Raw genomic sequence first — 27,057 nt, 5'->3', positions numbered from 1 at the left:
TCACAAATCTGTATACAAACTTATATAAGTTTATGCATACTTGCCTATGTAAAAGCTTTTTCATTCTACAAGCCCTATTCACTCCTCTTGGTTCAATAGAAGTTTATTGCTCCAATCTTCCCCTTAGCCTGACAAGCAAGAGGCATCTAGACAAAAGGGAAAAAGGCTGTAGCAATTAATCCTTTATTTTATCTCCTGCTGTTTTAGAATGAGGAGCTAAGTGCCAGAGACTGCAGTTTCTAGCTTCAGAGGAACAGAGAAGGCAGGCCAGCTACAGCAGCATAGTAACGTAGATAAGTAAACTTATTATTATACAGCAACCCTAAATACTTTGTAAGACAAAGTCTTACCCCTCCACCCCCACTCCCAGTATCTCCCAAGACAAAGTCTTACCCTCTGAAGAAGTTTTTCCCCCTCCCCTGCCTCAAGAAGAACCAACAAGCTCCGGGGCTGGCCCCTGAAACAGGGTGATGCAGTGTGAATCTACTTTAATTGATTTGATTTGGCAGTAATAAAAGACATTTTTTTTAAAAAAGCAAGTGGACATACATATAAATATTTATAGACTAGAGCCCCTTTTTTGGAGTCAACATCATATAACCATAAATGTATAGAAGCAGGAAATTATGACTATCTCAATATAAGGTAAAAATTAATTTGATCAACTAAGCAAGTATTTATGCTATACAAAAACGTAAAATAGGATATCTAGTAAGGCAATTTCTTAGAAGCAGTCAAATTATATAATGAAAAGCCCATACCACATCTCACAATTCATGAAAAATTTTAAATGATATTGAATTAAATTAGGAATACTATAACAAAGCTGTTACTAGGGCCATGGGACAGTATACTGAAGATTGTGTGAATCTGTTTTAAAGGGGAAAAGATGATTTAAATAAGAAAAAAAGTTTCACATTTAGAAATTAAACAATCATCTGCACTGATTGGATATGTAACAGAAAGGAAAGCAAACACACCAAAATGTTAGCACATTTTATGGATATGAAATACAGATAAAATCAATGCTCCTTTGGGTTAATAATGATATAATCTGCTAGAATTTTGTTTTCAGTGCTCAGAATTAATCTCAGGGTCTTATGCATTTTACCATTGACCATAGAGCATCAGATTATACAATATGTATTTTAAAGAAAGTTATGTTTAAATTTAGCAAAAAATGTGAAGAATGTGTGTAATAAAAATCTGCAAAAACTTAACATAAACTAAGACTCATTAGGGAAAATACGAGATTCAAATGTAAATCTATAAACATAGCATGTTCACAGAGGGTATGTCTCTAAACTGTAAAAATCTATAAATTTAACGGAACACTCCAGGCCAATACGGTCTCATCTCACGTTGAGGAGATTTATTAAGAACAAAGGGCATGGGAGGTGAGGATGGAGAAAAAAGAAGAGAGAAAAAAGAAAAGAGAGAGGTCAGAAAGATCTGCCTTTTATTTGAACCTTGAAGTGCTCCTAGGTGAAGGTGGGAGCTGAACCAAATGTATGCTGAGAATGTATGGCTGTTGCCATGACAACGGATGTGAAGGTCTCCTATCTCCTGCAGGTGAACAGATGACATCATGCTGAAGGCAAAAGCAGTTCCTGATATCAACAGCTAGTTTTTTCTAAAATTTGTAAAAATGAATAAAGACCCAATTTTAGCTAACATAATTCAAATAACATCAATAAGAAGAACGAAGTCACAGATTTTATATGTACATACAGTTTAGTGCATAGGTGCTCTGACCTATTGTCAGTAGTGTTCATTCTTTACTGTGTATAAAGTTTCTCACAAGTAAAGTTAAAGCTTTTTAGAAGCAAACCTGTTAGCATACAAAATCAGAAAAATTTTCACTTATTTAACATGCAAAGCCAGGAAGATATGATTTTTAAGAAGCTATGTATTTTCAAAACTTATTTTTAAAATGCAAGATAATGAAAACACGGCACACTGCGTGGTAGTCATAGGAAAACAAGACTTTTGGCTTAAGCTTTTGCAGCCAGCACTAGGGTATTTTCTTTCATTATTCTATACATGTATACTTCAAATCTCTTTTATAATCCTGATGCTCTTTTTTAAAGGAACCGTTATAATACTGTTCACAGTAGCAGGTCTCCAAGTTCTATACCCTGAGTCAAGATTGCCTTGTTACCATGTAACAAAAACAAAACATGGAATCCTCTTGGTAGGTGAGGCTGATGTAAGATAGAAACCCCAGATGTAGCCTTGTTGCAAGTGTTTTTTATTTTGTTTGTTTTGTTTTGTTTTACATCTGACTTATTCTCCGTGTCTATAATTGTGCAACTACACAATTGCACTGTACAGTTGTACCGATTCCTAGTATACTTGTAAGTTTAAGAAATCCTTGCCTACTTCTGACTCGGAAATAAATATCTATTTTATAAACTAAAACGTGTTTCCAACTTTAAAACTTGGGAAATGACCAAATGAATTGTAAATAGGTGCAACATTTGAATGGATTTTTTAAAAGTGAAACGCAAAACACATTTGACCTCTATTAGAGGTTCGTGGCTTATCTTGAGAGGCGAAACTATAAAAGAGCTTTCGTTTCCCCTTGGAGAAACAGAGACATACTGTCTGACTTAACTCTTCCAGCTTCCTCCACCATGACCCTGTTGTAGACTCCAGAACCCGTGAAGGAATTCGGAGCCCCGCCTAGAAAGCCCCGCCTAGAAAGCCCCGCCTCTCATAGGCCGGCCCAGAAGCCACTCCCTCTCAGAGCCGCAACCCCTTGGAGCCACGCCCCGCGCTGTCCTTTGGGAGGCGGGACTTTGGGGCCTGTGGCGAGCACTGTCAGCGATAACAGAACTCGCGATTCTTTCGGCCAGACGCGGGTTAGCAGTTGGGTGGTCCCGGTGCCAAGGCCCACAGGGACTCCGCAGCTATCACCTGCGTGCTTGCCCGTCAGCCAATCGTGGGCCCCCTGACTGCGGCACCCTTTGACCCCGGGCCTTCAGGAATCCAGTCCCGCTCAGCCCAGCAGCCCGGCTCCGCGCCGGTCCCCGCCTCTAGGTTAGTGTCTGCACCCCGCCCGAATCTGCCCTTGCCTGGCTGCCCAAGTTTGCCCTGAGGCGGTTCCTCACGCCTGGTCCTGAGCCCCGAACCTGCGAGTGGCTGTGGAGGCCCCTGGCAGACTCTGGACCCGGCCGTCTCCTAGCCCAGCTTGCGACCCGAAGGCCGCCAGGACAAGTGCATCCTCTGAGGTCTTTGTTCCTTTCTCCTTTAACAGGCTGGGCTCTGCGTTGTCCACTGCCCCTGTAATGTGGCCAGGTTCTCTTCTGTTTCCGGAGGACCAAGTTAGGGAGTACGAGCGCTTAAAACTTTCGTTTTGTTGCGTCAGGGACTTATAGATAATAGAGTGGGAGAAGGAGAAGTACTAAAAAGGAATTAATTACAAGGAGGCTTTTGTGAGAGCTGTTGTGAGTCTGTCAGAGCTTAGAAATACAAATAAGACTGGTTGGTTTCTTCACATTGCAACGAGTAGGCTGCAGCTTGGAAAAAAAAACCCGCAAAATTACTCTAGGTTTTGATGAAACTAATTCACGTTAGTTACACTTATAAAGCTGCTGCTCTCCTATAATAAGTAATGAGTATGTGATCAGTAAATAAACACAATGAGCTAGCTGCCTTCTCCTTAAGTATGAGGCACAGTGGAAGCAAAGGGAACCACCGATCATGATCATTTCTTCTAAGTCACCTTCCCGGTGAAAAAAGTCGTGGTAGTTTGCTTTTCTATACTTGAGGCCGCATAGACTAGGCCGGAGCCAGGAGCCTAAGTTCCAGAAACTGTATTTTGCCTTTGCAAGGTGCTCGGTGATAGGGTACTCGGCTCTTTCCTAGCCCAAAAGCTTGGGAGATGTTCTCTGCTCAGTTTCATCACCTGCAGCATGAAGTGCTTTTTTGACGGTTGTGAAGATAAAAATGGAAAAGGAGGTTATGTCGGACTGAACTTTAGTACAAAAGGTTACCAGTGCTTACAATGAAACTGACCTGAGCAAGATTATGAAAGTTTCAGCTGTGTGTTCTTAGCCTTAGCTTATCTAACTCTAGGTACTTCCGCTAGCATAAAATTAGACAGAAAATAGCATCAGCACAAAAGAAAAGGCAGGAGGAGACTTTATAATCTAATTGTTAATTTTAAAATGGAATCTGACTTTGATTTGGCAGTTTTTCTCACAAGGAACTTAGGAAACCTCTTTCTTTAGTTAAATGTTAAGTAAGTTCCTTTGCCTGTCTCCTGCAAGAGCACTGCTCGTTTCACGCTTCAGGGGCATTGTGTTGTCACAAATTTTAAGATGCTAAGTTGTTTATATGGGGTTCAAAATTATTCAATCTTCATGATTTTTTATGGTGTTGTTTATTATGTACCTCACCCAAATCTAATCTGCATCTGTGTAGTAGAATCTGTTATAGAGATACTTCTCAATTACATGCCAGTGTCAGAAAAGGGTGGGCCAAAACTTAAGTAAGCTGAGTAATGATCAGTGGTTGCAATATTTGTTGAGATCTAGTAGATCATAAATATACTAGGGTATATATAAATATACATATATATGGTATATATGCTTCTATTTAGGACATACATATATATACTTACATACATTTATATATACCCTAGCATTTATACTCAAAAACTTTTACACAGTTAGGTTGGTGCAGTGTACAGTGTAAGAAATGCCAACATTAAAGGGGAGCGTTGTTGCTTCAAAAGAGTTTTCTGCTCAGGAGTCTTTAGGAGAGACATCAGGAAGAAAAATACAGATTTTTGTTTTGACTTGAACCTTGAATGTTATTTTAGAAAATAAGGCCTATGCTGTATTTGTTTGTTTGCTTGCTTTCCGTAGGAGATCTAAGGGTCAAACCTAGAACCCAAGTAATCGATCATGCTATGCAAATGCTCTAACTACTAAACTACATGCTCAATCCCATATGCTGGGGTGGTTGTATTTCATCAATTAGTTGATAGGCAGAGCCTCAATATGTATCCCCAGTTAGCCTGGAAGTTCCAGGGTGGCCTGGAAACTCACAGAGATCTGCCAGTCTGTTTCACAGATTCTGGAAATAAAGTGTGTCGGCACATCCATCCCCATGTGCTAGTTTCTGATTATTTTCATGCTAACCATAGTTTCCTCATGAGCAATCACTCATGGCTCATAACTGCTTAGTGAGCCTTTCTCAGATGTGAAATAAGCCTTCATCCTGATAGGAATCGGATGAGTGAGAAGACTAGAGCAGATAAAGAAGTATAGAAATGTCAGGCAAGACAAGGAAAAGGCAGGCATGTGGATTTATAACTACAGAGCTCAAAAAATTAAATAGTAATTTTTACTTATTTGAACTTTTCATGTGTATTTATATGACGATCTTACCTACCCACTTCTCCCCACTCCAACGTTTTCCAGAATTTAGCTATCACATCTCCCAACTTTATGTCCTCCATAATTAATTAATTGATTTCTATTTAAAGCTGCACAAGAACTCATGGGTGTGGGGTCATTCCCTGAGGTATGAGCAACCTAAGAGTGGCCACACCCCCAAGGATCTGTCACTCTGCCTCTCTCTAAGCCATCATCAATTACTGGCAGTACTCAGCTAGATTTTAGGCCTTGGGAACACTGCTCCAAGCTGGAAAATTTTAATTCTCTTGTTCTTGTGCAGTTAGCTACAGTTGCTGTGAGTTCATATCCGGAGGATAGCATTTCACAGCACTCCCTCCGTCCTCTCCATTCTCTGGCTCTTAAGTTCTCCCTGTTCTTCAGCGGTGTTCCATATTCCAATGTGGTAAGGGCAGGTAGTAGAGAAGTACCATCTCCAGCTAAGTGCTCTCAGTCGTTAATTCCCAGCAACAGTAATGAATCTCACTGACTACTGTGAACTGCTCTCTGATTTAGAGCAACATAAGTCGATGGATGTAAAAAAATTTAGAAACATACACACACAGACACACACACATACTCACACATATACACGTATATACATCTTTAGTGTTTTTTATGTTTCTTTCCTCATTTACTTCGAATCTTGAATATTTGGTGTATAATTTAAATACTTCGCTTTTTTGTTTTCTTTTGCCTTGTATTGTCCACAGAACAAGTTTATCTAAAAACAAAACACTTCACATTATTAAAGAGTGAGCTATCTCTTAGTGAGCTATCCAGGGTCATACAAGTGTATCATTAGCACGTTTTTCAAATTCCAACCTTAATGGTTTTTTTGCGGTATACCCTGACCAGTCCATTTCACCAGCCTACTGAGTTAGCATTTCTAAAGTTAATCCTGTAGTTACATCTAAGTCTATAGCTCTCCGTTATTTATTCACTCACTCATTCTCTCTGTGTGTTTCTTCAGCACTGAATACCACTGCTTACCTACTTAGAAAATACTTAACTCCAACACACAGTTCTTTTTTAAGTGTTATATTTTAAATTTAGAAGACACAGAAGGGATTACTATATTTCCTCACTTAGAGATAGCAACTGTACATACTTTAAGCATATTTATATTTTGTGTTTGATTAAAATAGTCAAGATCATATCCCAAAATAATTTTTTTCTGCTTCATGCCTCATCAAAATTATCTTCTTTAATCAAAGGGAAGGAAGGATATGTCATTACATTTATAGTTTATAAATTCAGGACACCACGTTGTAACAGCAAACCAACGTGGTTGTGTTCTTCCATCATTGCTGTCCAACGAATAGGCCTGTCACATTCCCACAGCATTCCTGGTGTCATGCAGTGCTGAGCTTGAAGGACTGTATAGAACTGATTCTTTCCAGAAGTAAGCAGAGTTTATGTTAAGTTCTCATACTCTATACTTGCCTACTGGCATTCTTTTTTCCCTTCCTTTAAAAATTGTTTTCACCATTAAAAAAAAGTTGCCAAAATAGTGAAAACAATTCAATTCTTATATTTTTTCCTGCAGTTTCAATCATATGTGCAATTATATAATTCCTTTGTGTTGTCATATATATGCACAGCTGTCTCCTGAAGTTGAAGAGATTGGTTCTAGGAATTTTCTGGAGAACAAAATTCATGGATGTTTAAGTTTATATAAGAAACTAAATATAACTTACATGTTTCCTCCAGCAAATTTTTAATCATGTCTAGATGATAAAAATCACTATCAATGTTGTCGAAATAGTCAATATTCTATGTTTAGAAAATAATGACAAGAAAAATTCTGTACATTTTCGACACATATGAATTTCGTTGTCAGTAGGGATCTGTGGTTAATTGAATGATGGATATTGAACTCCAATATAGACAACAGACTATACACATTGTGTAACATGGATGAGTGTGTGTGTGTGTGTGTGCATGTGTGTGTGTGTGTGTGTGTGCATGTGTGTGCATGTGTCTGTTTGTGAATGTGCTTAATATACTTTTAGAAATTTCTTCATGAAGTTAATTTTTGAACAAAATTTCACAGCAGTGATTATTTCATTTTTTAGTGCATCTTCTTTAGAGAACCATTGTCAAATATGTCCCAAATTAATCTATTTTGATCACTTGTTTATAATGGTGTATGGTAGTAGGTCAACTATCATCTTTTCCATTTTATGAATTCAGTATATGTTAATGAAATACTCATCAATCCTTTGTCCCATCAAACTTCTACATATTTCTCATCTGTTATGTTGTATATTAGTCCATTTTGTACTGCTACAAAAGGTTTCAGAAAACTTGATCATTTATATAGAAGAGAAATTCATTTTGCACAGCTCTTGACACTGGGAAGTCTAAAATCAGGTAGGATCAGCTTTCTAGGGAGGAACTCTGTCTGGTCACATCTAGATGCTGTATCCTTGAATGGGAAATGCTCAGGATAGAAATCAACCCATAGCACTATTAATTTATTCATGGTGTGGTGCATGTATGCAGTTGAATTTATGAAGTCTTTAAGAAACATGAAATGAGGAAATTTGCAGGAAAATTGAAGTATTTGGAAAGTATTTAATGATATAACTCAATTCAAAAATCTCACATTCTTGTATGCATATCTGTAAAATATACTTGTTTGTATGTTTGTATGTGTGTATGTTTGTATGTATGTTTGTATGTATGTATGTATGTGTGTATGTGTGTATGTTTGTATGTTTGTATGTATGTAAACAAGTGGGATAAGTGGATATAGGAAATAGAACTTCAAAGGAAAATTCAAGAATGGAAAGGTGTTGAAGAAGGAGGTAAAGAAAGGAACCTGGGGTGTCAGGGATTCAGGGATGCAAGGGGTTTGAACAGCGGCTGGGGTACAAGAAAGGAAGAGATCCACCAAAAAGAAATCCACTTGAAAGTGCCATCAGGAAACCTAAAACAGTAATGTAAAATTTAAAACTTTTGATAAAAGTTTGATAAAAATATTTATGATAGATGGAAACATCATCTCCAACTGAGTGTGCCTCTCATCAGTGTTGAATTAGGGGTTATGTTTCTGACTCGTGGGTTTTGAGGGACATAGTCATTGTTTGTTGCCAGAATATCTAATTTTTTCCCACTACTGTCATTAAGATCTTTTTTTTTCTGATTCTATTCCCTTCACAAATAAAATTTAAAATATATAATTATTCCTTTCTTGTAATTTTTACCTTTTTTTTATCTTAAGGATCATCTTTTTAAACGTTGTCACTGGACTTTATTGTTTTTATTTAAATGACTCAAAAGTACTTTTTTTACTTAACTGCTAGTTAAAATTTATTCATATATACGATTATTCACTTTGTGTATTATATATGCACAATATTTATTTATTCACATGATGAACATATAATTAATTTTATTAAACAGATTCGTATAGTTTTATCTAAGTATTATTGGCAAGGATGTATATTTCCCAGTCAGTACTTCATATATATATATATATATACATATATATATATATATACATATATATATGTGTGTGTGTGTGTGTGTGTGTGTGTACATCTCTGAGTGTCCACGTGTGCATCTTCTTTTATTTGACAGTATTTAATAATTATTAAATTTTATTTTTTAATTGTAATATATTTTTAAATTGTAACTGTATTTTAGTTCTTTTAAATTCCTTAGAAAACATCGTTGATATCAATTACTAATGATCCTTTTCTCAATGAATTACAGCAAAGCGTTTACTAGATTGGAGTGTAAAGTATGTCATCATGGCAAAATTCCGAAGAAGGACCTGCATCATTTTGTCACTTTTTATTGTATTTATTTTCTCTCTGATGATGGGCTTAAAGATGCTGTGGCCAAACGCAGCATCCTTTGGACCTCCGTTTGGACTTGACCTCCTTCCAGAACTCCGTCCACCGAATACCCACTTGGAAAACAAAGCCGACTTCCAAAGGAGTGATCGAATCGACATGGAAACAAACACCAAGGATTTGAAAGGGGCTGGTGTGACTGTGCACCCACCCAGAGCCTCTGAGGTGAACCTGGAAGAACTGCCTCCACTGAACTATTTTGTACATGCATTTTATTACAGTTGGTATGGAAACCCACAGTTCGATGGTAAATACGTACACTGGAACCATCCAGTCCTGGAACACTGGGACCCTAGAATAGCCAAGAACTATCCACAAGGAAGACATAGTCCTCCAGATGACATTGGCTCCAGTTTTTATCCTGAGTTAGGAAGTTACAGCTCCCGAGACCCTTCTGTCATAGAAACTCACATGAAACAAATGCGCTCAGCCTCCATTGGTTGGTAATTAGTTTACTTTATTTGCATATATAAATAATTTGGGTGGAGAATCAAAGTATTAATGAGTATCATTCTTTTATTAATTACAGCCTTAGCTAACACCCCTTGATTAAACTGCATGTGTGTCCTGTTCATGTTTTTTGTTGTCCTTTGAGTTGTTGTTCTGTTTTGTTAATTTTTTGGAGTACTGGGACTTGAACTGATGACTTCATATGTGCTATGCAACCCTCTACACCTGACCGTACTGTGAGGCAGGGTCTTTTAGGACTGAAGCCCGATCCTCCTATTTTAACCTTTCAGGTAGCTGAGGTTATGGCCGTACACTACCAGACCTAGGTGATATGTTTTTAAAAATTGAGGTAACAACTTTTTAATTGTTTTTCACATATTTTGTTTAATCGATTAATTTTGACATATTTTTGTTATACTAATTTATTATTTTCTATTGAATTCACAATTTTATTTTTAATGACTTACATAAAATATAAAGAATTATTTTATCTTTTATATCAGTGTACCCATGAAATAACATATCTCTGTAAGCCAGAAGGCTTCATCCTTGACCATGCATGGTGGAACATGCCTGCCATTCAGCACTTGGAAGGCTGAGGGTGAAAGGTCGTTAGTTCAGTGCAGCTGGACCTTGTCCCCTGCACTCATTTCATCATCATCATCGCCCTATTTACTGCTGACCCTGACTCCACTTCAGCAGCTGGATCTGATTTGAAGTGCTTGTGATTGTTCCTTTATGATGGCAAAATGAGTCAGCTGTCCTGTTTGCTTGTCTTAACTTGCATAGCACAGTACTTTATGATGTTGTTAACGTTGGTTTTAGTCATCTTCCTGGGGATTACATTTCATTACATGATGAGGGTGTTTGCTTCTGCAGCTATACAATGGACATTTCCATTTCTTTTATGCTTTCTGTAGCATAGGACTGGACATTGTGACTTTCACTCTCCCATTTCAAATCATTTCTCAATTTTATTTTTATTAAATGTAATATGACTTTTAGTGTTCTACTTTGCCTTTCCATCTGTTCTTTTTATGCTCCTTTCCTCATCTTTTATGTGCCTTATGACATGGAATATCTGAATTATTTCTTCCCGTAAGTTTCTTTTGGCCTAGTACATACTGTCTTTGTTCTTATTTGTTGTTTAATTTTCTGTAGCATTGCAGTGTATACCTTTAATTTAACTGGGAAAATGTGATCAGGTATTCTCTTCTCACCAGTGCCCTTCATTCATCTCAGCCCTTTGTGGGATTTCCAGGTAAATGCCATTAGATAATCATAAAACCCTACAATGACAATATATAATCTGGTACCTGAGAAATGGTTTAGAGTCTCTAGGGCCAGCCTGAAGACATCACATAGCCAGGTCTGTTGTCCTTTTGAGTTCCACTAATAAAGCCTGAAACCTTCTTTCCTGTGTTCTGTGCATTGTGCTTGCTTGCATTTTATTCATTATTCTTCAATGCTGTTTGACTCAGGAAGAAGACAGGTTCTTGAGTGACATTGCTGTTAAGAAAGCTGAGGCTGACTCACTTAAATATCTGCATAAAGTGCAGCAGAGGGAGTTGAGCACTGAGAACCAGGCTTCAGGCTGCTGCTTCCTAGAGCTGCCTGACTCCTTCTAGGCATTCTCAAGGAAACTGACTTCCGTGATCACTTCCATTACTAGCTTAGTCATCCTTCTGCTACAACCTTCCTTTCTTTCTCATGGAGTAGGTCTTTGTCTTCATGACATTATCTGTTGTCTATACTTGGTAATGCTCTACTATTACATCAGTAGCTGTTAGAACATTTTGCATAATTATTATAAATAGAATCTTGGTTTGAACTGTGGAAGAAGGCACTACTTTCAACATTCACATGCTTTGTGGCTTTTTGACACATACTATTTCCCTTATGTATGATTACAGTCACTGACTTTTCTGAGAAGAAAATTTCTTCCCTAGGCTCTATGCTGAGAAACTGTTTATTGTTGCTCTTGATGCTGTTACAAGTTGGGCTAGTGGGCTGCCTAAATGTTGATCTCTTTTCTTCCAGCATTTCTTTTCACCAACATCCTTATCTAGCTGCAGCTCATTTATTCAATAGCAATAACTTCCGTGGATCCCTAACACCATCAGTTCTTTATTCTGTGTTACATCCTTGTGCTATTGTTTGGATAGAGGACCGAGATAGCCTTTTCCCCATCAACTCTAACGAGAGTGTGTCGCCTTGGTCCTCTATTCATAATTTGTCAGTACATACTCTCACTATAACAAAATTATGTGTTAAAGCCAGCTCTCCAGCAGTTTCTTTTTCTTTACTGGTTAAGAATTGCACTGGTGCATTTAATGTGTATTAATCAAATATATTCACCATTCTTTCCCTTCTAGTTCCTCCCCTATCCCTCCAACCACCACTACTTTTTGTTTTCAACCTTATGTATTCTGTTTATAAATTAACTCATTGAGTCCAATTAGTGTTGCTCTATATGCATGCTAGGACTATCTACTAGGAACATGGTTAACCTCTTAGGAAACCACATGCCTGTAGAAAACTAACTCTTAACATTTTACTAGCTCCTCAGCTAATGGTGGTACTGGATTTTGGCTGACTGGATTTTGAGCCATTTCTAATGTTGATTTCTTAATTTGCATAAGCTTTCCTTTATATATTATTATTTCTTCCCCTATATTAAAAATATATTAATTCATTGAGGTATGCATAATTTCTACTATATCTTTTTTTATATTTGAAGCTTTGAAGTATTTGTCTTAAGTAGTTTCTCCACTGTTAATGATTTCTCTGTAGACTAGTTTTTCTAATACTTATATTGTAATTTCTTAGCATAGAAATAAGTAGATACTATAGGGAAACACTCCATTTTGTTTTTATAAAATCTTATAAGTGATATTTATGTATTAAAACAGCATGTGGATAGTTATAGAAGTTTTATTCATAATTACCCAAAATTGAAACGCTACTAGTGTGTCCTTTAGTAGGAAAGTGGATAAACATCCACTCAATGGGTACTCAGCAGTAAGATAATCTGAGTCATAAAAAACATGAAAGAGCTAAAACAGAAGTAGTTACGCAAATGAGTCCAGTTATAGAGGGCGATGTACCTTGTGATTCAAGCTATTTGAACATTCTGGACAAAACAGGATTATAGAGTGAAAAATCAGTGTTGCTGGGTGTAAATGGAAGGGACAAGGGGTAAACAGGCAGGAAGACTAATGTTTATAGTAAACTAGTCTGTCTGACACTGTAATGGTTAGTTTATAACCTTACATTTTTGTTAAAGTCCACTGAACTTCACAGTATTAATAAAAGCTGCAGTCATTAGTTAATAACACTGTGATGATACCTGCCCATCAAATATAGTAAATATTGTATAGGAGTGAAAGTGTGAATGTGGAGGTCTTGGGAAGATGGTGGGGAACTGATGGAGATAATATATAAGGACCACCACATACTTTCTTGCTGAGAGCCTTCATTATTCTAAACTGTGTAGTATAATAATTTTAGAAGATACCATTGCTTAAAATTGTTCATACATATTTGATAAAGTAAGCAAATAACTGCATCATGCTTTTGAGTGTACTCAGAAGTCATGTTGCTAGCTTTTGATACCTGCATCACTGCTGCTTTTGTTCTTTGTTATGTTTTCCCATTAGGAGTACTGGCCCTGTCTTGGTACCCACCTGATGCAAGTGACGAGAATGGAGAAGCTACTGATTACTTGGTACCAACTATTTTGGATAAAGCTCATAAATATAATCTGAAGGTATTTAATTTATTTTCAAACTATCAGTATCATTGTTAATCCTCTTGTCTTCATGATAGTAATATTTTATGTGCTCATTTTAATTAAAATTTGATATATGTAGAAATGTTTTCACAGATTACTGTGCCTTAAAGGGTTGTTTTAATAATTTAAATCTCAGAACATATCCAATTATAGTATACTTCTTACTAACTTTCTAACCATGTTTTGTACTCATGTGTTAGATTTTGTTTTATTTTTAAACAGGGACTCCCTATGTAGCTCTTGCTTGCTTGAAACCTATAGACCAGGTTGATCTGGTGCTCACAGTAATCCTGCTTTCTGGCTCTCTTGTGCTATGATTAAAGACATGCACTACTTTGTTTGCCCTGTACTATGTGTTTTAAAAGGAACAGAAGGAGTGACGAGGGACAGGTTTCTTTGTGAAGAAAATATAGAAATTAGTAAAATTCATGTCTGAATAGTCCCTAAATACCCAAAATTACTATGTTTAAAAGTATAACTTTACACTTTATAAAATGGTTAGAAAATAAAATTCTATATAAAGTTTTAAATTTTATATAGTGCATTTTGTTAATATTCACCCTATCTCTTATCAGATCTATCCCCTGTTTCCACCCACTCAACTCCCTCCTCCTCCCAGTTTAATTATCTTGTCAAGTCAACTTCTTGATGTTCTTCGATGTTTGGCCTTCAACTGGACTTTGATTGACCTACTAGGGTGCATACTCTTAATGAAAACTGATTGCAGCTCTCTCAGAAGCTAATAGTTACCAATACTTCTTCAGCCATATATAGGACTTGACGTCCAGCTCCCTCTCAATGCCTTAATTATCTTCAGCGTGAGCTTGCACAGATCTCATGGGTGCCTACATAATTGTATCCAATTCATATTTCTGTTGTAACCACAAAGTACTCCTTTAGTTGTTTTGTGCCTCTGATTCTTAGAGTCTTCCTACCTTTTCTTCTGCATTGATCCTTTCTTCCAGTAAAGAGATGAATGACATAGATGTCTCAAGTAAGGCTCAGCATTTTATAGTGTCTTATTCTCTGGGTCTTGACCAGTTCACCATATACTGTAGAAATAAACATCTCTGAAGGTTACAGATGAACTAATCTATGGGTATAATAAGAAGTCATGAGGAGTTTGGTTTAATATTATGCCTACTTAGCAGAATAATGGTAGTATGTTCTCCATCAGAGACTATGGCTTATTCAACCCTAAGTTCTTGGTCCTATAAAGTTCCTAGTAAGGGTTTCATCTTAAAGAGTGGGCTTTAAATCAGAAGAGTTGTTGGTTCTCTCATGGCATTTATGTCGTTATTGCACCAGTGGGTATGTTTTTTCAGACTGGTTATTATTATAGCTCACAGGGTTCATAGCTGGGTAAGATTTGTTGTTTGTTGCCTCAACCACTAGTGTGCATAGCAACTTTCAGCACTATTATCTAGAAGGGGCAAAGCTTTCAATACCAGCTTGATTTCTCTATATTGTACAACTCAAGCTAGTAGTGTCTTCAATAGTACAGTATTGTAATCAAGTCTGGGTAATAAGGAAAAGCATTGTTAATAGATCAATATTTTTAAAAGATTTTTCTGTTTTTTTCTCCCCACCACCTCTCTGTCTCTGTCACCTGGCCCCCCCTCTTTCTCTCTCTTTCTCTCTCTGCTTTTTTCAGACAAGTGTTTTTGTGTAGTCTGCGTGTCCTAGAATTCGGTGTGTAGAACAGGTTAGCTTTTAACTCACAGAGATCCACTTGCCTCTGACTCACAAGTCCTTAACTTAAAGGCATGCACTGCTGCCTGGCTCTGGTTTTCTTCAGATATTTGCCTATACATCTCTTACGTTTTCTTTTGTCTAATTTTGTTGCCAGACATGGGTTCCATGTCAGGGAGTGCATGTTGAATCCAGTCAGAATAGTTGGTTACTTCTACAGTGTTTGTGTCCACGATTGTACTAGTATATCTTGCAGATGGTCACCCTTGCAGATGGTCACCATTGTAGATTGCAGGGTTTATAGCTATGTGGGCTTTTAGCTTTTCCCTCTGATAGTTTACAGAATGCCTTCCAGTGCAATAAACATTAGGATTGAAGGGTAAAGCTTCTAGTTAGGCACCAGCTCAACTTCTTCGTGATTTTCCACGTTCAGTGAATTATGCCAATGTTTTCTTCAGCAATAGTTTTCCATTAAATTTGTTCGAGTGAGCTTTTCCAAGGTTTTCATTTGCTTTTTTTCTATCATTTGTTTTAGTATTTCTTTGTCTTCATTGAATTTGTGTTCATCTCATTCATTGACTTCCTTATTTCATCCAGATGTTCATTTGCATTCTTTTTTAATTCTTTCGAGAGCTTATTCTTGTCCCTTTAGATTTTGTTCAATTTTTTTTGTATCATTTATTTGAATTCCTCATCTGGTATTTCATTCTGGTTTCTCTTTTTAGAAAATCTAACACTGTGAAACTGAATTTGAGTGGGGTCTTGTTACCTTCACTTTTCCTGGTTCTTGTTTCTTTGTCAGTATTTGTGTAACTGATATTAGATCATTGTGGGTGTGTGTTGTATCTCCTTTATTGTTTGCATTGAAGTTTGAAATTCTATTGGAAATTTTCTCCTTGGACTAGCTTGTAACAGGGTTAAGATGCCTTTCCCCCAGAGCTCCTGTATTAGGCATGTAGTATAGCTCCTGTCCTCAGGGAGCATCAGTTATAATATCCAGCATATCTTTAATAATAGAGCATTGCAGGAAAAATTTCACTGATGGCTAGACCTATTATGAAAACTCAGTAATACGGAAAAACAACTAGCTCCTTTAAGTTTAAGGACCATAGTGAATATAGGCACAAGGATCGTATTTGCTAAGATATTACCTACTAAGGGGATGCATGGAAAGATAGTAAGTTGAATATGAAAAAGAATTCATATAAAGTAGTAAATATCAGGGAGGAACTGGGAAATTGTTAGGGAAAACAGACCCTAAAGATTAAAAAAGTGCAATTAAAAGTAGAGGAAGGGGTGGGGACAGAGAAGATAAAATAAAGTGAAAATGCAAAAGTACGTGGTTTATAGGTTAGAGAAATACATAAGAGGAAACAATAGAAACAGATGTTAAATCTAATAAAGCAATATGAAGATAACAAATATTTGTGTACAAATGAAGATTTTAAAAAATTAAAATAAAAAAATCCAGTTAAAATTTCTTCTTTGATTAGAAAGCATCAAGGAAAGCCCTCATCTGCCTGAGAAGTTTTGTGCATTTCAATTTGCTGGTCAGAGAGCTGCTGACCTATGTGTGCAGTTCAAACCTGATTATGCAGGAGATACTCGCTGAGACCTGCATAATGGCTGTACTATCCCATCCCTGTGGATCTTGGCAGCTAACAATTTTAGTCCTGCTGAGGTTCAGCTTGCCTGAGCCCGTGGTCTTAATATGACCTTCCTTGTACCACAGAGTTTTAGTTGAGATGAACTCCCATGAAGGGTTCTGGGATTCTCTGGGTCTCCTCTCTTGGGGTTGGAGTATGTACTGTTTTCTATACTTCAGAGGAATGTATTTGATTGCAGTTTCCCCTTGTACCAACATAATATGTGATATTTTAGATTAGAGGCTGAGGGTAATTTCCCAGCATCTGCTTCATACTCTTTGTATGTCTCTGTTTGTCTGTTCTTTGTTGTTGTTGTTGTTGTTGTTTGTTTGTTTTTGTTTGTTTGTTTAGTTTAGTTTTCAGTCCAGCATATATTTCTGTAGCCCTAAGGAAAGCCTTGAGATAGTATCTCTAAATGACAGGAGCTGCCACAAAATGTGCTTCCTAGAGCCATTCAGCAAGTTCTATGCATTTGGAGTCTGCAGATAGTTAAGTCTTCAAGTTCTGGAATTACAGCTGAGGTTGAATTACTCAGTGATTTTTTTTTTATGCAAAGTAAATCCATGGCCCCTGATCTGTCCAGTCAGTGCCCCAATTCTGTGTTGAGAGGAAACAGAAATGGACATTTTAGCATTAATGAAGCTTTTAAAGGTACAGTTGTTAAAATCTTATGATACATGAAAATAGACTGCTTTTAATTCTACTAAAAGCTCTTATATGGAAAAATTATGTACTAAAGACCTTAGTAATTGCCTCTGTAAACAATAACTACATACTTGACCTCTCCATATATCAGATTTGATATTGAATAATCAGGAAGAGATTAAATTTAATAACAAAAATTTTTGCTGCTGTTCAGATTTCCCTAATTACATAATACTAATTGCTTACCCTCAGTAGCTCTTTAACTTAACAAACTTAATTTGAAAATAGTTTATTGATTATCCTATATTAATTGTTTCTGATTGGGTTGATTTTACTGTTCTGCATTTGGAGGGCTAAAAAACGTTGTTTTTGACTTTTATTATTACTTGCTTAGAAATAGAGTTTCTGTTCGTGACTTTCCCTTTGCTTAAGCTTTTTATAGCCTATTAGTTTCAATTACATAATGTGTTAATAGCATTAGTTACTAAATGCTTTGTAACTGCATTTTTGATTAGTTCAACTAAGTCATTTTAGAAGCGTGTTTTTAATTATAAATAAGCAAACCTAATAAAAATGTTTAAAGAATTAGTAACTTGTTTTGCATTACTGTTGATGGTTCTACCAAATATAAGGCAGTAAAATCTAAGTAGTGATGTGGTTTTTCCAAAGATGATTTTTTAATATATAAATTTGTATTATTTTCTATAGCATACATTTATAACTTGGAACTGTTATTCCATTAGGGTAGGTGTGCCACCGTTATAAAAATCAAAGCTGAATGCATTCTGTGTTGGGTGAAATATAAATCAGAATCCCACACTACTGCTAGCAAGGCACTGGTGAACGGGCCAGCCTGGCCTGTTCTCAGCCCAGCAGACTCTCTGACCCAGAGCTCTGAAATCTGTCCACCTGGCTCACTAAGCTCCCATGGCAAGTGGCTGCCACACCAGCCCCATGCTTCCAATTCCCAAGGCTAGCTGGGGTGCACTTCTGTCAAACCCAGGCTTTTCAGCTGGCTATAGTACCTTTCTCTCTGGAACCCAGCTGAGTCACCCCATGACAGTTGCAAGGCACAGCAACTAGCATATTAATTTGTAAGCAGTTCTAAGTTATAAATCCTTTGGTACTATGCCCCAACCGATCCTCCACCTGAACCGGGGCCTCCCCCTACCTACATTTTGTCTCTCCATCTTCTCTCCTGTCCAAAAGGAAGTATCTTTCTCCTGCCTCCCCTCTTTCTCTTTCCAACCCAGAAGTCCCGCCTACTCCTCACCCAGTGATTGGCCTTCTACAATATTAGGGGAAGGTTCCACCACATTTCTGCTCACTAAGTCTTCTCTGTGTAACACCGGCTAAGGGAAAAAACTGAAACAGTGGCTTTTAGAAGCCGTGGTGAAGCCAATTGAAGGACTCTGCCGCTTTTCAAAGTGAGAATACAGTTAGATGCTCACATGGGAAAGTGCTTTGGTTACAGGGCTCAAAGGAGTTTGGTAAAGCCTAAATCAGTAGTGTGGAATAAAGTTCTTACAGGATTCACATTCTCTTAAAGTAATGCAAACATTTAATTTTATATGTCAAATTCTATCATTTTAGATTTTATTTTAGTGTTAGTATAATATATTTTTCTGAAAGGAAGAGAAAAATAGTGACCAAATCCTGTCGTTAATTTAAAATATATAATTAATTAGTTGAGAGGATATAAATGTATGACTTTGACTTTACTGAAGTGCCTTGATCTGCTCTTAGTGGAAGAAGGTGATCTTTTATGGTCTGCAATTTTAAAAGCAAATTCCAAGGGTGACTTGGCGTGAGTTTGTTACTGAGAGGCACCTTCCGTCATCGTGCTCTCATAAGGAAAGAGTGATTGATTTACTAAATAACCTGACCTCAAATTTAACTCTATGAAAATTAAGAAAACTACATTTGTACAATTGAAAAAGAAGCAAAATTTAAGCTATAGTAACATGGCTTTTGTCCATCAAGCATTGTCACACTTACAATGTAAAATTCCAACAATAATTTCTTTAGGTGGCAATAAAATGTACTTGCTCTGGATAGATCAGTGAATTTAAGAATAATTTTAATGATTATCATTTAAGGTACTTTATTCCTTATTCTATATATCATACTAGGTAGAGATAATGCAACAAACTTGTTTATCATTTAACATAATTTTATAAAGTTGACTATGTACAACTGATAGTTTTAGGTAGAGATTTTAAATCTGTGTATATTCGACAGCTTTAGTTTCTGCTTTCTCCTACTATAATAGTGATTTATGGGCCTTAGCAGTAGCAATATGAAAATCGCTGTGCTCTGTGAAGCTTTCAGATATTATTGCCTAAAAAGTATTTTTATGTACATTATTCTTTGAATAATAAAAGAATAAGTGCATATTCACAGGATGCCCTGTTAATAAAATTAAACTATGATTTCATAGAATATGCAATTATTTCTCTTTAAGTGTAAATGTAATGGTCAAATCCCAAAGAAACGAATTCAGAGTATTTTGAATCCTGGGCATTTTTTTGCCTATTCTTATCTTAAAGAAAACTATGACAGAATGTAGAGTATATTCTTATGTCTTCAAAAGAGTATAGTCTTTTGCAGTCTACCTCATAAAAATACTATGCTACAAAAGCTTTCAGCAAAATACCCCACATTGTATGCAACAAACTCAGGGCTATTGGCAACTTGCTAGGCCTATACATTTTACTTTTTTATTAAGACAATGGAGTCAGTGACTACCCAGTGCAGTAATGAAGGCTAAGTGAGCTCATGCATATGACATGCTTCACTTCCTTATAGTAGTGGAAGTTTCATCTAGGAAGATTTAGTTGGTAACCACTGGATTCTGTAAGTATTCACCCTAATGTTGACTTGACAACTTATTAATTATGCAAAGTGTACTGACATAGATAATGCTTTTTTAATTGATATTTTTCCTTTTCAGGTCACTTTTCACATAGAACCATATAGCAATCGAGATGACCAAAACATGCATCAAAATGTGAAGTATATTATAGACAAGTGAGTTTCTTCAATGTTCATATGTGTACTGTGTGATCTGGTGATAACTACTGTTATGAGTACATTTAAGTGGTATCTGAGAGTTTGTTTATGACCTGTTGTTTATGATAATTTTACCACAAGTAAACTGAAGAACATTCACAGGTTCTTACAGTTTACTTTTTGATGACTAAAGGTTGATATTTTTAGTATCTTGTATGCTTTTCATGCTATTTATGATTTCCATTTATACTCATTTTATGTTTCTGTTTTTAAAATCATATGAATATACATTTTGTCTTTTAAAAGAAGGTTCAGATGAGATGTAAACTGAGTTTATATAGCAATGTCTGCATACATGTCTTCATTTGCATGTGGGGTGACTAAAGAATTTTGAAATTAGTTTCATTCTGGTAAAGTATTTTACTGATATGATTCTCTGAGGTATGTTATCTTCTTATCAGAATCATCTCAGCAACAAACAGACACCTATCTCACATAAGATTAAACAGTTTTGTTTTGATAAAACCGTTTGTTTTTGGAGATCATAATAGTTTTTCTATGTTTTTAATCACCATTTTTTAACTTTGAGAAATTGAGTTAATTAACCTCCTGTCTGGTAAAATTCCCAGTGTCTCATATTATGTAAAATTAAAAATATGTTTGCATTATTATACTTACAAAATTCTCACTGAAGATTGGTAAGCATATGCTCAAGTTTCATAGATCAGACTCATTTTGGTGAATAGTTTTATTGTGACATATTCTATGAGTGCTCATCTTACTTTGTAATGTATCTTTATTGTAGGTATGGAAACCATCCAGCCTTTTATAGGTACAAGACCAGGATGGGGCATTCTCTACCCATGTTTTATATCTATGATTCTTATATCACAAAGCCTAAAACATGGGCCAATCTATTAACACCCTCAGGATCTCAGAGTGTTCGCGGTTCTCCTTATGATGGCTTGTTTATTGCACTTCTAGTAGAAGAAAAGCATAAATACGATATTCTTCAAAGTGGTTTTGATGGAATTTACACATATTTTGCCACAAATGGCTTTACATATGGCTCATCTCATCAGAATTGGAATAAACTGAAATCATTTTGTGAAAAGAACAACATGATATTTATCCCAAGTGTAGGCCCAGGATACATAGATACAAGCATCCGTCCATGGAACACTCAGAACACCCGGAACAGAATCAATGGGAAATATTATGAAGTTGGACTAAGCGCTGCACTCCAGACCCAGCCCAGTTTAATCTCCATCACCTCTTTCAATGAGTGGCATGAAGGGACTCAAATCGAAAAGGCTGTCCCCAAAAGAACTGCTAACACGGTATACCTGGATTACCGGCCTCATAAGCCAAGTCTTTACCTAGAAATAACTCGAAAATGGTCTGAAAAATACAGTAAGGAAAGAATGACGTATGCATTGGATCAACAGCTGCCTGCTTCATAATGTACCTCTTATAGTCTGTCAAGACTCCTAGCTTCAGTCAACACACTATATTATGAGCTATGAAAACTGTCAAAATCAATGTGTGCTTGCTACTGTAACCTTTATCAGTTATTTCATTTTTACTTTTTAAAAGATTCATTTTTCTACAATGGACAGTACCTTACAGAAACATCTAACAAGATAAGTTCTGTCAGTAACATTCCTGATGGTATAGTTTTCTGAATTTCTGACTATTATTGAAATCTTAATGGAGTTGCCTTGTTTTTGTTTCACATTAAGAAAATGATTGTATTACATTACAAAAAGCAGCTAACAGCTAATGTTCAGGTAAGTCATACTTGTATTCTGGGTCCAAAGACATAGGAGTATGTACATGTTAGGTACATCTGGCAACAGAAGTTCAGACCTAAAGGACAGTAAGTGAATGTGCTTCATTTCTGGACTCTTTGGTGAAGTTTGTTAATATTCAGAGTCTGGTTGGCTTCCCCTGGTGATCCAGCTCACTTTTCAAGTTTGTTGTGAACACAGACCTGTTTAAGTAAAAAGTCCTTTTATCACATTTTTCTGTTTCTGTTAGCCATGGTCTGTTGAAGAATGCCTGTGTAGGCATCCATCAGTGTCAGTGTTCGAAGACTCGGGTGCCTATGGTGCTAAGTGCTTTTGCATGTTGAATGCTCCTGGATTGTTCTGCTGAACTAAAAACTAGAAACAATAGGTAGTTTGTTAAATGTTCATGACTGTTTCTAATATATGAGAAAAATAATTGTTTAAGAGTGGTTAAAATTTAATGTTCACCAGAGACTACTGAACGGACTTTGAAAGGATAATGTTAATACTCAAAAGTGTTTTCCTTTCAATATTTTAATTTAATTTTACTGTAATACAGAAAATTTGCATATCACTTCAAAAATAGAGATACTTTTAAAGTAACATCATGTATTTCAGTAATGTCCTCACTTTAATGTCTTACCCTTATATAGTGGCTATTGGTTTAAAAAGAAAGTTAAGTTAGTGATCCATAGCTGTCAAGTGGTTACAAATTGGTAAGTTCTATGCTAAAAATAAATTTTTGTAAAAAGTGAAAATAAAAATTGACTGAATTCAATATTTATAATTAAAATAGAAAAAAACAGCCCAGCTAGTATACATAATTTTACACAACTGTTATTTCTTAGTTCTACAGCGAGAATCATTTAAGTAACACTAACAAGCATGCCTGTCTTCATAGCCTATAGACATTGAGAAACAAGTAAGTTCTGGAATTTATCTTAAAATACAGAGCAGAGAGGACACAGCTTGATGGTAAGGGTGAGTGATATGTGAGAAAAGTTCTTGTTGTGCAAGTATGAGGGCCTGAGTCTGAACACCTAGAACTCACATAAACATGAGCTCAGTAGCATACATGTTTTATTCCACAGCTCCTGCAGTGTAGACAAGACAGAGCCCAGGAGTGTAGGAACCAGTTAGCCTTCTGTAGGTAGCAGCAAAGAAGAGATCCTGTCTCAAACATGGTGGGAAGCAAAGGTCAACAGGCAAGGTCACTTGGACATTCAAACCCACCTCATGTCATATTCAGTCTCCCTCTTACTCTTGAATGTTTGCAGATACCCACACAGAGCTTTTTTAAGACTTATTTTTAAAATAATGCTTGTAGACTAAAGTGTTTTTCAGGAGTTACACTAACTTTATTAAATTAAAATTTTCTATTTGTAAGAAAATTCTTAGGACATAAAAATTATGAGAATAATAGTCTGATTTTTCCAGATAAATTGTAAGAATGATTAAGTGTAATATTTTGATATTACACATCTCCATTGGAATAAGGAGAAATATAACCTATAGATTTTTTTCTTTGCTTTGCTACTACATTAAAGCTAATTATCAATACATAGTTATATAGTATATGTTGTTTTCTTCATTCTTTATATTGCATTTTATATTTGAGTCCACCATGACAAAAAGTGGATGTTATGAAACAATTCTGATATTAAGAAACAGTCTGCGAAAATAAGATCAAGCAACTGTCAGTAAGAACTTTCACAGCAGACAGCTCACCCTAGCTGTTCCCAGTACTTCTCCACCCCATCAGTAGTCAGAACTTAAAATTAGACAGATGCTATCTTTAAAGAATGTCTGTCTAACAAATCACTGAGCTATCTTTTCATAAGAATTACTAGTTGATAATTATATAAATAACCATAGTCACCTCTGTGGTTTCCACAACCAAATATTCAGCCAACTAAGGATCAAAATACTTGGGAACAAAAGTCCATTTGTATATAACAAACATGTTTAGTGTGTTTCCATCCCATAAGCCAGATAGTATAACTACCATTTATATTTTTCTAGGTATTATAAATAAGCTGAGAGAGTTTAAAGTATACCTGAAGATCATTGTGTGGTATATTCCAATCCGGTTCCATTTTTTAAAGGAACCTAAGCATATTCAGCCGTTTTTACCTGTGCACCCTAAAGCCAGTTCCACACAAATACCAACGGAGTGCTATATTCCCAACATTGCTAGTGACTGTTAGAGGATGCCTTCAGAGCCTCTTTCCTGAGTGTCCTTTACCTCTGCTGTCTGACTGGAAACACAGCTAGAATTACAATGATCACAAGTAAATCTCAACAAATGATCCCATTCTTTTGTAAATCTGAAATGTTAGAATCCAGTAAACTTAAAGATGTATAATATGTGTAATGCATGAATTAGAATCAGATTTTTATAAGGGTTTTGATTTTTTGGATTAATCCATCGAATTGTTTAGAATGTAGAAAAGAACAATATCCTTATTTCTTCTTTTAATACTTAATTGTAAAATCTGACCCTTTTAATGTTTACTTGAGTTTTATATTAACTTGCTTATTTATGTGTGTAAATTGGGAAATGGTTTATTTTATTATATGATGTTAATTTTATCTAATAAAAGCATAAATGAAAGTAAATGTTTATAACTATAAATCTATTCATTGTTGTGATCAATTTTATTTAATTTCTTATTAATATAGGAAAGGTAGTAGTCAGCACGAGATGGAGTACAATAAAGTAAACATCTTAACATTGTTTCATATTCACATAAATGCCAATTTTTCTTTAAATCTGGAGATGGTTTTTCTGATAGTTTTGCTTCAGTATGATTATATACAACCACTGATGAAAATTCATGTAAAATAATGAAGTAAGAAGCCTCAAGAGAGTAACCGAGTAGCCGCACTCATAGCCTTTGGCCTTCTAAACTCGTGGTGTTTACTCAGTTTAAGAAGGATGTCTTCCCATCTCAGTAACAGCTGCAGACACAGTCAAAATATCACAGCTCTAGTAAACTGACTTACTTTCTTTTTTTTAAAATTTATTTAATACTTAATAATAATTCTTTGGTTTCCGGGCAAACATCCCCCTCCCCCCTCCCCTTCCTTATAGGTGTTCCCCTCCCAACCCTCCCCCCATTGCTGCCCTCCCCCCAACAGTCTAGTTCACTGGGGGTTCAGTCTTAGCAGGACCCAGGGCTTCCCCTTCCACTGGTGCTCTTACTAGGATATTCATTGCTACCTATGAGGTCAGAGTCCAGGGTCAGTCCATGTATAGTCTTTAGGTAGTGGCTTAGTCCCTGGAAGCTCTGGTTGCCTGGCATTGTTGTACATATGGGGTCTCGAGCCCCTTCAAGCTCTTCCAGTTCTTTCTCTGATTCCTTCAACAGGGGGTCCTATTCTCAGTTCAGTGGTTTGCTGCTGGCATTCGCCTCTGTATTTGCTGTATTCTGGCTGTGTCTTTCAGGAGCGATCTACATCCGGCTTCTGTCGGTCTGCACTTCTTTGCTTCATCCATCTTGTCTAATTGGGTGGCTCTATATGTATGGGCCACATGTGGGGCAGGCTCTGAATAGGTGTTACTTCTGTCTCTGTTTTAATCTTTGCCTCTCTCTTCCCTGCCAAGGGTATTCTTTTTCCTCATTTAAAGAAGGAGTGAAGCATTCACATTTTGATCATCCGTCTTGAGTTTCATTTGTTCTAGGTATCTAGGGTAATTCAAGCATTTGGGCTAATAGCCACTTATCAATGAGTGCATACCATGTATGTCTTTCTGTGATTGGGTTAGCTCACTCAGGATGATATTTTCCAGTTCCAACCATTTGCCTACGAATTTCATAAAGCCGTTGTTTTTGATAGCTGAGTAATATTCCATTGTGTAGATGTACCACATTTTCTGTATCCATTCCTCTGTTGAAGGGCATCTGGGTTCTTTCCAGCTCTGACTTACTTTCTTAATTTCTCTTCAGGTAATTCATTATTGCCATTAGAAATTGTGCTGTGTTTGTATGTAAATGTCATGTGCTGCAGTTTTACTAAATTTATGCCTTCTAGCAGCTCTGAGTAGAGTTGGGAGGAAAGGAGTCGTCTCTCTACATAAGATCATCTCATGTACCTATCTGGCAGTGTGATTCCTCATTTGTACATGTTTTTGTTTTTCTCACTTGTGGTGCTAAATAGGACTACACTTCTGGATTTAATAAATACAGAGATGTTGGGGTATTTTAACTAACAGTCAAGTGCTTCAATATCATTATACCAAAAAGCAACATTTTGCTTAAATCTAGTAAAAATGTATAACTATAAATACCAGTTCAGAATAAAAAATTGCTTAGGTATAGATGAAAGGTCTTTATGTTTCAGAACATTCCATTGAAAGAGAAATGTATTTCAAATTAAGTTTAAAACCACTTTCTTTGTATTTAAAAGCTAGATGCTATTCTTGGGCTTAATCTATTTTTGTTCTTAAGAGTGCAGGGCAGTACTTTCACTTAATAATTTATAAAGAATCAGCTTTAGTCAAATCGTGAGATAAGCATTACTGCTTCATATTGCAATAATGAAGAGTGACATTTTTCAGTACAACTGAGAATTCTGTTGTCACATAGTCACTATTTATCTTGTGATATAAAAATAAAGTAATCAAAAGCAAATCATGAGTCTAAAATTTACTGAAATCAAAATGTGGCATATTTCTAGTGTATAGCCTATATTTTATTTAAAAATCTATAACAAATGTCAAGTTCTACAGATTACATGGAATTAGTTAAAAATTCA

General features: G+C 36.1%; 1 protein-coding gene across 2 annotated transcripts; it reads left to right on the top strand.

Moving 5' to 3' along the window:
* The first annotated feature begins 2,770 nt into the window (after positions 1–2,770).
* On the top strand, positions 2,771–24,918 carry Manea (mannosidase, endo-alpha). Of its 2 annotated transcripts, none has more exons than NM_080785.3 (5): positions 2,771–3,042; positions 9,129–9,710; positions 13,381–13,490; positions 20,451–20,527; positions 21,315–24,918. In NM_080785.3, the coding sequence occupies exons 2-5, from the start codon at positions 9,167–9,169 to the stop codon at positions 21,970–21,972; spliced, it is 1,389 nt and encodes a 462-aa protein (NP_542963.2). In that variant the 5' UTR covers positions 2,771–3,042; positions 9,129–9,166; the 3' UTR covers positions 21,973–24,918. The 2 variants fall into 2 exon arrangements, with proteins under 2 accessions (NP_542963.2, XP_006238023.1); XM_006237961.4 differs by having other exon boundaries at positions 2,780–3,233.
* The last annotated feature ends 2,139 nt before the right edge of the window (positions 24,919–27,057 follow it).

The sequence above is a fragment of the Rattus norvegicus genome, chromosome 5 (assembly GCF_036323735.1).
Source record: "Rattus norvegicus strain BN/NHsdMcwi chromosome 5, GRCr8, whole genome shotgun sequence".
Taxonomy (NCBI): domain Eukaryota; kingdom Metazoa; phylum Chordata; class Mammalia; order Rodentia; family Muridae; genus Rattus; species Rattus norvegicus.
Note: the sequence above shows the minus strand (reverse complement) of the source record. Positions and strands in the feature narration are given on the sequence as shown.